The sequence below is a fragment of the Nematolebias whitei genome, chromosome 12 (genome assembly GCF_014905685.2).
Source record: "Nematolebias whitei isolate Nwh7 chromosome 12, NemWhi1, whole genome shotgun sequence".
Classification (NCBI taxonomy): Eukaryota; Metazoa; Chordata; class Actinopteri; order Cyprinodontiformes; family Rivulidae; genus Nematolebias; species Nematolebias whitei.
The window spans coordinates 35,073,123-35,088,749 of NC_056509.1; the positions used below are offsets into that span (position 1 = coordinate 35,073,123).

The 15,627-nt window shown below is 41.0% G+C and overlaps 1 protein-coding gene across 1 annotated transcript in view; it reads right to left on the bottom strand.

Moving 5' to 3' along the window:
• The window catches only part of stxbp5a (syntaxin binding protein 5a (tomosyn)), a 139,411-nt gene extending 124,824 nt beyond the window's left edge, over positions 1 to 14,587 (bottom strand). Inside the window, exons 1-2 of the mRNA XM_037685868.1 lie at positions 14,422 to 14,587; positions 12,119 to 12,216 (exon numbers count right to left, since the gene is read on the bottom strand). Coding sequence (XP_037541796.1) covers positions 12,119 to 12,216; positions 14,422 to 14,559 — 236 coding nt within the window. The 5' untranslated portion in view covers positions 14,560 to 14,587. The remainder of the gene's footprint in view (positions 1 to 12,118; positions 12,217 to 14,421) is intronic.
• Between the last annotated feature and the right edge of the window lie 1,040 nt (positions 14,588 to 15,627).

The window sequence follows — 15,627 nt, forward strand, 5'->3', positions numbered from 1 at the left end:
TGAACAGAGTGACACAAAAACCTAACTGACAGACGTGATTCGTGACACTCATAGCCTCTGATGTGTGTCCCATCAGTGTATGAATGTGATAAAGCACCGATTAGTCTCTTTAGAATGATTTGTTCAATTAGCTTTGTAGAGATCAAGTAGAGTGCTGTTTGAATGGGTAAATGAGGGCACAGGTTGTAGTGGAAAGCACTTTGAGTATCTTGATAAGATAGAAAGGCGCTATATAAGTTCAGTCTATATTTATATTTACTATCAACTGAAGTCATGTTGGCAGTAGGGATGGAGTTCTTTCTCAACTTCCATCTACAGTTGAGGGGGCTGTGACGTAATGATAAAACCACTTTTTATGCATTTTGATTATCTGGACGAACATTTCATTTAAAAGTTTCTTCTTTTAAATTTCTAAATTATTTGTGTACAAATGTTAAAAAGCTGAGGATATGAAAATATATTCCTTATGAAAAGATCCTTTAGGATAGTATCTCATTGAGCTGCAGTTTTTGGTGACTAGTTGGCAAATGGCATTTGCAAGGAAGTCTTCAAAATGTCTTGAAATCTTCCCAGGGGTACTCAGTTTCCTCATCACAGAGACCTTCCCACTTGAATTCCAAACATGTTAAAAAAGGGTGTCCTCTCAAAAGAGTTGCATAGTTATTGCAAGCATTTTGCACCCATCTAAAAACCATGCTGTGATGAATAACTATTTCTGAAAGACTGGTCCAAATCTACCCATTTTCATTTCAAAATTGTGCTCCAGAAGATTAAATCATTAACATGGAGAAGATGCTGCCATGGTGGGAATAAAGCAGGCCTGGGAGAGTACAATGTGGGTGAAGGTGGGCAATGGAATTATGATCACAACCTTAAATACAGTTTTTTGTGTTGTGCATACATACTCTAAATAAGCTGTGATTCCAAATCTGGCCACTCAGAGATAAATAGCTCACTGGTCACTTGATGCAAACACTAGGCCTGTCGCGATAAACAATAAATCAATTAATCGCATGATGAATGAAAATTGTCGGCCTCATTTTCATTTAACAGATTTATCGTTTCTTCATGTCTCTCTTTCTACTGAAGACATGGCTCAACTCCGGTGCTCTTCACTGACCCCTCCCTTTCTCTTTAAAATCTGTTTTAACCATCCAAAATTGTGTTTTTGGATCGTTAAAAGCAGCTAAGCTGAGAAGCTAAGCTACAAGCTAAGCTAACAGGCCGACCTCAGGAATAAGCATCCGTCTAGTCGAAGCTCCAAAATTCACGGTTGAAACCCGTGCCTTCGTGTAAAAAGTTGTTTTTCTCTGCAAAAAGAAGCTGAGAACATCCAACATTTGTCAGTCAGGTCATCTGGACAGTTTTTTTTTTTTTTTTTGTGCTGAAACGTTTCGCCTTCGATCCGGAAGGCTTCATCAGTCAAGGAAACACACAACACAAAACTGATTCTTCCCCCAACAGCTTACTCCAAAGTGGAACAAACCAGTTATGTTGGTGCTAAGTTGGTCTCTTTGTCACGCCCCCTCCTCCATTGTCGGCCCTCTTCCTTGTTGACAGTCGTGTCAAACTGGTTGAAAACAACAAAGTCCATGCTCAATAATCCAGGTATACAATCCAACATTTTTCAGTCAGGTCATCTGGACAGTTTCTTTTTTTGTGCTGAAACGTTTCGCCATTTGATCCGGAAGGCTTCATCAGCTGAGAACTTGTTTACTCTTTTTTTTTTTTTAGTTAAAAGCTTTGTGTGAAAAATGCTATGCTAAAAAGCTGAAATCACAGAGCGTCCGCCATGACATCATGTCAGCCCAAGTCACGTCTCCCATTTTTCTTAAAGAGCAACTATCCTTCCTTTGTTTCAAACAGTCTTATACTACAATCAGGTGATCAAAAAGGTACTAAACTCCAAACAAATCAACAATTCTTCTAAAATCTAACAATTAATCATTGTTAAATTTCAACCAATATTATTGTTTATCACGATAATTTCTGAAACAATTAATCGCCCAGAAAAAAATTGTTATCGTGACAGGCCTAGCAAAGACTGAATTAAGTAAGATTACCACTAAATTTCCTCTATGCGCTCATGTGAGATACCGCCATTACACCTACAACCTCTACTCCTAACTTCCCTAACTCCAAAGGACATATTTGTTTGCTTTTTTTTTCTCTCTCCATGTTTAAAATCACTATTGTTCAAGTGTTAAACTTTTCCATCTTTTTATCTGTCCTGGCAAGCTTCTAGCAATTTCTACCATTATTCAGATTTGGATCCTTCACCCATTTATGTTCCTATTTCCCTGTAAGTTTTTTGAGACCATACTTTTTACTTCCCAGATTTGCCACAGCAGTCATGAATATTGATAACATTAAATGAATACGTTCTTTGTAGTTGTTGTACCATTACCCTGACAAAGCCATTGCATTTATGCCTGTCCAGATGAAGTCGAGGTAGAACTAATCCAGTGGAGTATACTCTGTGCAAAAACATGAAGTATTTTATCTCTCCTGCCCACATGATAACTGCATATTGACAATAAGCCAACAAAGTGTTGCCACTTGTCTGTTGGGAACAATTAATGCACATGCTGGTGACCTCTCAGTCATCGATTTTCTGTATATTGCACATGCATGTCCATACAGACGTGCTGCCTGCAGCCTTGGTTGTATTTTCATTGTGTTCAGACAGTGACGTGAAGGCTCTAAAATGCCTCCCTGCAGAATAAAACATCAATAAATATTTATCCCGAATTTGACACAATAATAGATTTTACCTAAAAATGTTATGTTAGGTAATATTGACACAGAGGACCTCATTGTTCTTCAGTCACATAATATTACATTCAAGGGATGAAAATATTGTTTGGGCTTTGGAATTTTGATGAGTCACTGAAAAGACAGGCTGCTTCTGTTGTCCTTGGCGTAGTTTTTGTACACAGTAGTTACTTGGTCAAACACTTCCAATCCTCAAGGTCATCTGTTATCTACACACAAAGGCAAACACACACAGAAATACCATCTCCGGAAAGCCAGGAGTAAACAGAAACAATAAAAAAACAAGGAGCAAAAATATGAGAAGTGTCAGTAAAATGAACACATAATTGTTAAGGCCAATCAATCTGACAGCAGACTTTTAATCAATCTAAATCTCGATCCTTCTTGTCATGGCAAAGGGAATTAGGCAGACACACTGACAGGATACCAGACAGAGAGAAGCAGCAAACTGCAACATTGTGGAGCTGATGCTGCAAAATTAGTTTTCCAGCTCTAAGACCTGACAGAATAAAGGATGCCGAGTGCCTCTGGAGAGCACAGAAGATGAAACCTGGTACACAAGAGGTCTTTGATTAACCGTGCTTCACTACGGAGCACAGTCTCACATCTCCTATGTTCCAACAACAGCCGCAAAGCTGATGTGCACCAAACTGACCTGAAAGCTAAATCCTGCGATGCTCGTGGGCATCCTCACAACAGAACGTACATTAAAACAACTTTTACAATGCTATCTGAGAGAAACGAGTTTACTCGCTCGATAATACCAGCAAATCTTTGCACACTTAGACGCTCATTAAACACCCACAGTGCAGCTGAATTCATTTCAAACTATTCTCTTCTTGCTCTACCCAGATGTTTATTCTACTTGTGTGCAAAGTAAAAGGAGGTCAAATGGGATGAAATGCAAACACCTTTTGAATTTTTATGATCCTGCTATTCTTCGACAAGACTTTGCTACTGCACACCAAGGCTCATTAATGACACGTTAGGCCTGTCACGATAAACAAAATCAATGAATCACATGATATATGAAAATGATCAACCTCATTTTCATTTATTGGCTTTATCATTTCTTTGTGTCACTTTGAAGACACTGGATGACAAAAGGCTCAACTTTGGTGCTCTTCACTGACCCCTCCCTTTCTCTTTTCTCTTTAACATCTGTTTTAACTGTCCAAAATCACGTTTCTGGATAGTTAAAAGCAGCTAAGCTGAGAAGCTAAGCTACGAGCTAAGCTAACAGGCCGACCACAGGAAAAAAACCTTTGTCTTGTCAAACCTCCAAAAATTCACGGTTGAAACCCGTGCCTTCATGTAAAAAGTTGTTTTTCTCTGCAAAAAGAAGCTGAGAACTTGTTTACAGATTTTTATTAAAAGCTTTGTGTGAAAAATGCTATGCTAAAGAGCTCAAAACAAACTGAGTGTCCGCCATTTTGAAAACTGAAAAAAGGAAAGAGAGACAGCCCAAAGGGGCCTCCCTCCTATTTTTCTTAAAGAGGCGCGCTGCTCGCTCCCTCACTATCCATCCTTTGTTTCAAACTGTGTTATACTGCCATCCAGTGGTCAAGAATGTACTAACAAAAAATTAACCAACATGTCTTCCTAAATTTGACAATAATTACAAATAATTGTCAAATTTCAAACAATATTATTGTTTATCGTAATAATTTCTGAGACAATTAATCGCCCAGCAAAATGTGTTAGCGTGACGGGCCTAGACATGGTTATACATTTTCAACAATCTTTTCAGTGATGCATATAGTGTTTAAAAATATTTCTACATAGAACAAAAGTGATGGAAGAAGTTGTCCGGTTCAGGTACATTTTAGGAAAGCTACATTTTGGCTATGTTGCATAACCGAAAACATTTTAAAATGCATAACCTTTGGTCTAGGAAAGTTTACTGGCAACTATGAATCAAAATAAAGAGTCCAAACTTTTACTAATTTAATGCTTATCTGAAGTCACTTCACAAAGACTGCAGATGAGGAGCACAAACATCCCTCTCCCTAGCAACTCTCTGAGTAGTACTGTAGATACAAAGGTTTTAACAAACATGAAGAATATACAAGTCCAGAAAGTTTTGAGTCTATCCAGAAGGCAACCTAATCAGTTGCCTGAACTACCGGTACCTCTGCTGACTCCTTTCAATACAGCAGAGCAGCAGCTCCACTCCTAGCTGACACAACTTCTATCACTATCTTTAAAGCTGAATCCAGCCATCCTACAGAGAAAGCTCATTTTAGGTACTAGTATGCAGGACATTTGTTTGGTCATGATCCATACTTCATGACCATAGGTGAGGTCTGGAACATGAATGGGCCCATAAATCAAGAGCACTGCCTTTTGGCTCAGCTCTTTATTATGACAGAATTTCCTGTCTTCATTACTGAAGATGAAGCCCCGCTCAGTTGATCCATCTCTAACTTCATCCTACCACCACTCAAGAGCAAGACACAGATACTTAAACTCCTAAGCAGGAGGCAGAGACTCATCCTTAAGCCAGAGGGAGCATTCCACCTTTTTCCGGTTGAGTAGCATGTCAACAAATTTGGAAGAGCCGACTCTCATCCTAGCCCCAGTGCACACTGAAGGTCAGACTGTTGACTAGGAGACGCCAACGGTCTATGCAGAAATGAGATCCTGATGTTCCTAAATGAGACACTCTCCTCTCCAAATAGAAAGTGCACAAGGAAAAAATGTCTAACACCGTAGGAAAAGAAGGAAGAAATAAATGAACAAATTACCCTGAGAAATGCTACAATGGTTTTGGAGTCTCTAAAGATGCAGTAGCCGCAAAACCACTGTCTTATTACAAACAAAATCTATTATGATAATCAAAATAATACTGATGGTGAAGTGAATCTTTGAAGAGCCGTTCATTTTCAAATATGGCAAATTTTGCAAGTGAACACCTCAGTGAAACGAGAGGTCTCATCCTACTGTGTAAATCTAAATGCATCCACTTGGTGGATTGCAGAAGGAAGTTGTTTCCTTCTTTTTTTTTTTTGCTTTCTCTGGTCAACATTTTCTGCTGTAAACACAAAGAAACTGTTCTCATTCTGCAGTCCAGTCAGACAGCTCATGGCTCGTTGAGGTTTTTCCTGTGACTGCGGGAAAAGCTTGAACGGCAGTGCAGATCCTGAGTGAATCAGAAGGAAGATTAATGATGAAGATATGTCATAGTCAATCTGTGCCACAGTCAGAAGCTGTGCAGGACTACTATCAGTCCCAGCAGTCACTGCGGAGTCTGTGTCCAAAGTTGGCTTTGCAAACATATTTGCTAGCTTCTGTGTGCATGTGTATGTCAGCACACAATATTTAACATTATCATCATTAGCTCAAGTAATCTACTATTCTGTTTACAAGTGTGTAAATGCACATATGTGTGTTACTGTACAACCAAACCACATCTGAATGTGTATGCTCAAATAACAATGGTTTGTGTGTGTGTGTGTGCCATGATGTTTTGTGTCTGTCGATGAGATAATCGGGCAGAGCGGGACTGACAATTTGATCTATTGATCTGCATCTTACTGGCTCACTGGGGCTCTATGAGTTATGATGCTGCCATTTCTTCAGACCACCAGTAAAAAGGAGAATCATTGCTCCACTAACAGCTGCAGACCACCATGGAAACATGCACGCAAACACAAAAACATATAAATGACTCTTGATCTATGATGATAAGTTCCCAAAATTGTCGGTAATGCTTTATATTATGTTACGTGATGCTCTAAAAAGCAAGCTCATGCAAGGAAGTATAAAACTGTATCATCACAAATGTTTTGTCTTAAACTATTTTTTTTTACAATTTTGTATACAATCATTTCTTAACATCCTAATGAAAGTTATTAGTTTTTATATGCTTCAGTGGGTGGCACGGTGGTGCAGTTGGTAGAGCTACTGCCTCTCAGCGAGAAGGTCGCCGGATCATTTCCCAGCTTAGGGACTAGGGCTGAACGATTTTGGAAAATATTGTAATTGCGATTTTTTTTTACCTCAGTAATGTAATTGCGATTTAATAAGCAATTATTTTTCAACGTCTTCTTCGCATGTATTTTTCAATGAACACACGCAATAAATCTGTTTCAGAGGCAAAAAAACGTCACTGTTTTCAGTTCCGCTGCAACTCTGTTTCTGAATTTTTTGTGTAGCTCTGAGATGCAACTTGGCTAAAATGTGTGCACGAGGGCATTCTGTACCGCTTATCCATTGTGATAACCAAAGTCATAAACATAGGCTTGGTCACTATATTAATGGGCATCATGTCTTTCGCTATAAACTCTGTTATTGCTCGAGTTATTTCTGCGTGCTGTTTCGAATTATGTTCATACGGAGTAATACCTTCGAACAGTTCGGTCCGTGATCCCTGTCGGCTGCTTCTTTGATTACTTTAAGTTGAAGCACTGGTCGTTGGCATTCTAGCTATGCAACTGTCATAAATGGTTTTGTGGTGCTTTTTTAAGTGTTGAGCAAAGCAGGTTCTGCACAATACATGTCGTTGTGCAGCATCTTCTTTTTTTATAGCCAAAATAATTCCAAATAACGACCATGCTGCCCCTCTTTGGTACCAAACTGTCAGATGTATCAGCTTCTGTCGAGCCTGACGCCATTGTGCAACCAGTTAAAGTGCTGTGTTGACTTCTCCCGCTCCCTGTCCTGCTTTGCTCCGCTCACTTGAAAGTCACGTAACCAGATCACGTGACCAATCAAATTGCAGCCTTTGTGACTAGAAATTGCAATTTTATTGCAAATGCAATTAATTGTTCAGCCCTACAAGGGACTTTTCTGGGTAGGGTTTGCATGTTCTCTCCGTGCATGCATGGGTTTTCTCCGGGAACTTCGGTTTCCTCCCACAGACCAAAATTATGATTGGGAACTCTAAATGGTCCCTAGGTGTGAGTGAGAGTGTGAATGGTTGTTTGTCTCGTTTGTCTCTATGTGTCCCTGTGATGGACTGGTGACTTGTCCAGGGTGTCCCCGCTTCTCGCACAGAGTTAGTTGGACATGGACACCAGTGACCCCCTTGACCCAAAAAGGAAGAAGCTGGTAAATATAATGGATGTATGGATATTCATTGGTCAGCATACGACAGGAATATGTTATCAAAGTACTCATAAGAAAGCCTGTCTTTTGACATTTAAATTTTTTACAGCTGGTTTTAGAGGTACTGAGAGGTTTGACTCCAGTTCATCACCAGACCTCGTGGAGATTAACATCCATTCAAGCTCCTATTTAAACCTTATGGCAATTTAGAGTTACTAATTTATTTAATATGCTTGTTTTTGGTCTGTGGAAGAAAATTGGTAAAAACCTATGAGTGCACAGGAAGAACAGGCACCACAGAAAGGCCACAGTCAAGTTTTGAACCTGCAACCTTTTTGCTATGAGGCGAGAGCTCGAACCACTGTCCAATATAGTATTTTTTTTTTTTATCATTCACTCTGACAAGAACTTTGCTCTTTTATTTGCTCATACTGATTTTCAACAAAAGGAATCTGGTAAATATGCTTAATAACTTAAATTACTCACACAAACCAACAATATATGGCCAAGCTTGTAGTTAGGCTACAGTAAGGGGAAAAGTCCAACTACTAAACTACTGACAGAGGTTTAGACAGCTTGATTTACATTTGTACATAAGAAAATATTTCAATAGAAGTGCTTTGCATTCTAAAGTTTTAGAAATTTATTTCCCCTTTTATCGTTTTATTAGAGCCATCATAATTTTTTGAGCACCAAGAGTGTCTGCTTTCTTTTGAATACACCCATAAAATGAAGCATAAAGTCTGAGTTAAAGAAAAATCATCACCAAAATCATAGAACCTGTTGTCTTCAGGTGCAGGTTTAGGTTAGGTTTAGTTGAGTCAGCTAATGCAAAAAAAAAAAATCCAGCTGTGACCAATTTACTTTGATGAATACACATATTTGAACAAGAAAACAAGCATGATTAAGACAAAAAGTAGAGAGTTTCCTTTGACATCTTCCTTATCTTTATTCAGAAATAACTATTCCTGCTTAATGTTGAAATTACACCACTAACTCTAAGAATAGCTAATATGAGGTGACTGCTTGTGAAGCAAAAACAGTTTTCTAAGACTCATGACTTCTTTTTACTGCAGTTATATTGTGCAGAAAACAATTGCTTGTTTGTGCGTGTGTGTGTGTGTGCGAGAGAGAGAGAGAGAGAGAGAGAGAGAGAGAGAGAGAGAGAGAGAGAGAGAGAGAGAGAGAGAGAGAGAGAGAGAGAGAGAGAGAGAGAGTGAGTGTGTGTATGCACTTGGGCCCATCTGACTCAGTGCATTACCACACACAGATCAATAAGGATTCTATTCTTGGTCATTAGCTCTTGAAAAAAGGGATAGCCTGCCTCCCCTAGCCTTTCCTATCTTTCCCCTACTCCTCATTCTCCCCCACTTTTTGGTCGTCTGCCCTCAATTGTCTTTGTTTCTCTCCTTTCCTCCTGCAGACAGCAGCTAACGTTCATTGTCAATGTCCCAGCAGAGACATAGAGCACTTTATGGGAGAAAAATTGGTGTTTTTTGTTTGTGTTTTAGCGGGGGCTAAAGGGATCAGACATGTCCTCAGAGGGTACACATTGGCTTCTCCTGTAATTCTCAGTCCTCTGCTGCACTGCCAGGCTGAGACCCTTGATCTGCCACTTCCTGTGAATCCTCCAAGGGAGAGAGGAGTGCAGCCAAATGCCCTGGCAGGCCATTCAGGCAAACAAACAAACAAACAAACACGATGTGTATCAACACAAAAATCCCATAACGCTCGCAAAATTTGCAACCAGGCCAAAACTAAAACACAGCAGATCAGCGATGTTAAACCTCCATTCTGCCTCCCGTTAACTGTGCCAATATCATTGTCATCAGATAAACAATGAGAGCTGAGGAGGAGAAGAATCACAGAACAGATAGATGACTCCCGGATCACCTTCACTTGATTCTGATAAAAACCGTTTGATCCACATCGCTCAAACACGAGACATTCCTCTGTTCCAATTCAAAGTGACCCCTTTCAGCAGGCAGAAAACTGACGGGATAATTTGAGGGAGAATGCATTCTTGATCTCTAAGCCGATTGTGGTCGACGGCCTTCTTGGTTGTAGCTTATTTTTATTGTCCTGAGAAGGAATGTAGCAGCAAGTAAAAGATAAGCTCCATTAAGCTCCATTGTTTCAGTTCCAGCAAAAGCACGAACGCTGAGCTTCTATCAGAGTCTACTAATATGTGAGGAGTCGAGTGGGTTATGGTTTCAGCTGAATCTGTGACTTGTTAAGCATCTCTAGAACATGGTACGCTGCAAGGTTGGACGTCGGTTACAAATAAAGAAATTTGTAGGGATGCACGATATTATCGGCATGTATCGTATCGGCCGATATTAACGATAAAATTAAATATTGGACATCGGCCATTCCATCAAAATAACTCACCAATATAAAAGGCGCGTTTTTGTATGACAACCCAGTGACGAGGACGCCTGCAGCACAACGTGATGAAGTCATGTGCGCCTACCTTTGTCATGAATAAATTTGATATTAAGCATAATCCAAGTTGAAGTGTTACATCATTTTCAACCCCCTTTTTGGCATCTGCATTTGGCAGCAGGTCAAACTGACAAAGACCAGGCAGAATAATGGAGTATTTTAATTGCACAGCAGAGAAAGTTATGTAGTCTCTGTAAGTAGGTCTAGGGAAAAAATATCGATATTGGTATCGGTTATCGGCCAAATAAGTTTTAACATATCAGCATATCGGATGTCGGCCAAAAATCCAATATCATGCATCCCTAGAAATTTGTCAAAAACACAAATACTAAGCTGCTGAGCTTTTTTTAAGTAAACCTGGGTAAATTGACTCCTGACTACCAGCGAGAGACTGTTTTCTTGCACAGGTTAAGAGTGAGTCACAGGCATGGCTGCCAGCAGGTGGGGAAGAGAGACGACTAAAAGGACAGCTCTTCATCACAGCGTAATGAGCTGGCAAAGGTTGTTGGACAGGCAGCAGAACACATGGAGGACCTGTAAAAGCAGCCTCACACAAGCCAGGCTTTGCCGTCTTCCTCTGAAGCTATACGGCTCCCTGCAGTGTCATTTCATAGCAAGCTGTTGTCCCCGTTTCTGCAAACGTCTTCGTATTGCAAGCCGGCCGAGAAAAGAACCCACTTGTGCCGATTTGCGGCACGTCATTTCAGCTTGTCCTCTACCTGGTTTTCAGCGGCTTAAAATATGTGCAGAAATGTTCAGGAACACAATACAGCAGAAAGACAGCCGAGACGATAAATTCAAGAGTTCCAGGGTGGATCTCATTAACTTGTCATGTGATTATATCTGTAAGTTGGACCTAAATATGCAAACCAAAGAGAATATCCCCAACAATGAGATAGTGAAACATCAAGCTCTACAACACTAAGCTCAAAGCATCAAAAACTGCTCAACTGATTCTTAAAATACAGAAGAAATCAAACTAACTAAAATGATTCTTGAACCACACCACAGTGTTTTACATTGTTCCTCAAGAAAAAAATATATTTTTATATATTTTTCTTCAAGGGTGCTTGAAAAAATGTGAATGTTGAGTTTGTTTGTTTTTGGGTGTAGGCTTTCAATTATGAACTCAATGCTTCAGTTATTTGAATAACTGACTCTTGTCTTATTCAAGAACAAAAAGGCTTTAAACTCAAGAAATAAACTAATGTGTCCATGTATGGCACCCAGCACAGCAAAAAACACATTTTCAAATTGGAGCTTCTGGTATTTTATTACTAACAATCTGTTGCAGCAAAAAATGTGTTCATTCCCATATAGCATGAATGAAAATCTAACATAACGCAGTCTGACGGGCAGAAAACAATATTTCTGCACCTTCAAGGTGTTTCCCTAAAGAGCTTTTTACTCACAAACGTTGCTTAAGATGTGGGGCTCAACGTTACATCAGAAATGTGACACTGCAACGTAAATATGGCAACAATAAAAGTGAATAAATCGCAGACGCAAACCAATAATATTTTTGTCAATCAGATGGGCACCTCCGCTTATGACAATAAATGTATATAATAGAGGAAAACTCTACTAAGGCACATGGAGATGGTTGCGAGCATCATGAGGACAGAAGTAAAGAGGAAAAAAGTGAGGAAAATGTTTATTACAGCTGATGTTAACCATTACTAATATCATGCAGCCAAAGAATATTTCAATAAAAAAGTTTTTTTTTTTTTTTAAACGTAGTGTCCCAAGATGTTTGCACAGAATTGTACATCTGCATCTCAGACATTCATTGACTTACCTGCTTCTGCCTCCGAACGGTTCTGTCACGACTTAAGAACTGAAAGGATACAATCTGAGCGCTCCGCTCTGGGTGCCGATGGCCAGGATCTTCTGCACGGGGTCGAAAGCCATCGCTGATGGCTGATACGGGAAGCCATGGCGAACAGTCTGGTATACATGCAGGGACATGAAAGGGGGGGGGGGGGGGGAGATTTGATGAGAGCGAATTGCAATTTGCATTTGACAGCAGGGGTGTTGTTTTGTCAGAGGATGTCGCACACCTGACTTTGGTAAACAAATGCTCCAGATGGATGTGGAAACTGTTATGAAACTGAACAATGAAGATTGAAATTGTAAAGAGAATATGACTGAGAGGAAATAATGTACTTGTGTGTGTTTTTTGCAGAGCTCCCCTGTTCCTCTGGATAATGTCCGGACCAACGTTTAAAACTCGCTTATAATCACGGGCCTATTTTCAGATTCCTTCTCGCGCATTCCCCTCTCTTTATGTTGTCTTTCTCTCACCACCTCCCACATGAAGTCGTGATTACACTGAAGTCTGGAAATAAAATACACCAATAAGGAGGCATTTGGTTCTTGTCTGTTGCAGGGACTTTTAACAACAACGTTGAAAAGTCTTTCTCACTCAGTATATTAGTGTGACTGTAGTTTTATGGCACCAGTCAGCCATTGGTGGGCTGTTGGATTTGTTTGCTTAGTGGCAGAAGGCTAAAGCGCATTACATAAGAAGCACTCAGAGCAACACCTGCTTCTCTTACAGAGGAACATTACAGACACTTTATGTCCGGGCAGTAAAGGTGCAGGAAGTCAGAAGTTTGAGCAAAAGGCAATTTTATCAGATGTAGCTCCTTCCATTTTCCTTCAAGCCTTCAGGTGTGTCACTGCGACTCTAGTCTAGATTATATGCACTATTAAAAGTGGGCAACGATGTAAATCTCTGTGTGCACGAGTTTGTCTTCTAGCAAAATAGATGGTGAACCGATGAACGGGTTTTAATGATCATTTGATGTGCAAATGACTTTTAGTCAACCCACACCAAGATTGATGCAGCTGAACGATCTTAGCAAACACATTAGCTGTAATGCAGTTCATTCTACAGATACTGTTAAAATTTAATGTGGTTGTAGCAGAGAATCACCCAAACACGTACAATGAGCGCTAACAGATAGCACAAGAACTTTGTTTAAAATTGGCATTTACTTTTAATCAACCCGATTCACTGTCAGAGCTAATCAACTATACCAAGCATAAGAATTCATGTAGTTTAACTCGGTCAGTTTTATGTATGTTGAGTTACATTTTGTGCGATGTTAGCAGAAACTCATAGCCAGCACATAATTTGAACAAACATCAAGTGAGAGCTTTGTTAAAAACTTTTGCAAAGTGGCAGTAGATGAGCACTCCTTCAATATATTATAATGACTTTAATTATTATTATTACTATAAGCATTTGCAGTTTATGATTACAATTTGGGTAGATTCGCAACTTAAAAACACAAACATTTCATTTATGAAACATTCGTGCACACGCCATATGATCAGTCTCCCTATAGATAAGCATACAGTTATCAAAAATCTATGCACAATGAATTCAAATGTGCAAAACAATTCAGAGCTGAGCCTGTAACAAGCATGCAGAACAAACGTGTGGGGAAATCAATAGCAAGTGTACAGTGCGGTCTATTAAAAGTCCACACCTAGTCATTAGAGCACAACTGGGGAAATGCTGAATTAACTTTGCAGTGGGCCAAGATGTTGCATGAACAGCATGAAAATTGCATGAGTGTTTAATTATCCCGTCCGTTGTTAATGTGACAAATCTAGGCAGACTTTTTATTCCCAGCTAAACAGTCCCGCAGTCGCTTCAGGCACCATCAGTCCCAGCAGGACAGGGGACCTTGAGATGGAGCAATGTGTTCAGAGGGCTGAACAGCAAGAGGTGGAGCCGCACACACACACACACACACACACACACACACACACACACACACACACACACACACAACATCCATCATGACCAACCGTTTTGTTAATCCAGTCCCAGCAGATTATGCAAGAAAAGGATCAATTCGGCCCAGCCCCTAATATGACAGCTCATGCCATGCGCACATCCAGTAAACTCTGGGATTTTACACAGAGTGCGTGGAAGTACACACTGTGCAAAAAAGCATCACACAGGGACAGAATGGTTCCAAACAAAAAGTGTCCACCGCCTGGTCAGGAGCGCGCACGCACCACATCCAACCGCAGATGTTTGAGGATGAAACTAGTTCAGAGGAATGATTCTGTGGAGCTCACTTCAAACAACACAACGCAGCCTGACAGCAATCAGTCCGAAATTAGGTCCCCCACCTTGCAGAGCTGGAAATGCTCGGACTGGAGAGTCTCCTGAACCAGATGGTTCTCCTGTGGCCCCACTTGGACCGACGGCGTGGAGGAGGACACCTCCTTCAACCCGTCCAGCACCTTCCTGATGTTGAACTTCTTCATTTTCACGCTGCACAGCGCCGAAGTGAAATCACCCGCAGAAGACAGATGATGATGATGATGATGAGGATGAGGATGATGAGGGTGGGGGATAGCCACTTTCTTTCTCGCGCGCACGGACGCGCGCGCTCTGTCTCTTCTGATTTCCCCCCACCACCAGTGAGCCTCACATTTTCAGCGCCTGTCCTTTTAGCGCAGTGTCTCCATGCCGGCGCGCGCCGCGCAGGTCGCCTCTTGCAGAAAGGTGGAGGCTGCTGGGGGGTGTTCGGGTGGAATTTGCTCGCTGTGTCCCCCACCCCTCCACCCCCCCACCCCCTCACTGCGTCTCGGGGGCTCTCCGGTTCCCTCCCCTCCCCTCTCCTGTCGGCGGTGTGAGCCGCTCAGCCAAGGCGGAAACGCGGCGCAGCGGCGAGGATGGAGCTGCTGCTGACGCTCGTGCGCATGTCTGACAGAAGGAAGGGTTCAACTAAAATCCCGCCACCTCTCTCTCGCTCTCTCTCTCTCTCTCTCTCTCTTTACTCTCCTCGTTTCGTGGAGAGAACGCCGCCCCCTCCCCCTCCGGATCACAGCCACGTTAGTGGGATTGGACTCCACTGCACCTGGTGATGCTGGGATGTTCGAAGTAAATAAACTGGTGCTCCTGGCTCAATGTTTCCACTGCAGCGTCGTCCCATAACACCTCGGACTCGGTCTGGGAGCCTCCACTGAACAGTGGAAGGTTTAAACTACATTTAAGAACATTTGTCATGATGGATCTTTGAGGAGGATCCGAGTCGAAGCACACTGCAAAAATTTAAGTTATATATTTGATCTTTTACTAGATTATTCAAAATGAAATGTTAAACCCAGGGGTCTGCAACCTTTACGATCAAAAGAGCCATTTCTGCCCATTCATTCACGAAATTAAACAGGTCCAGAGCTGCAAAACCTGCTACAACTGTCATTATCAACTGGTGGCCCATGGGCCACTTTAAGTTTGTTAGAGGAGGGGGCATTAAAACTATAAAACTAAAAACATCCGATGATCATTAACATTTATTTATATTTTTTACATCTTAAGACAAAAAAAAG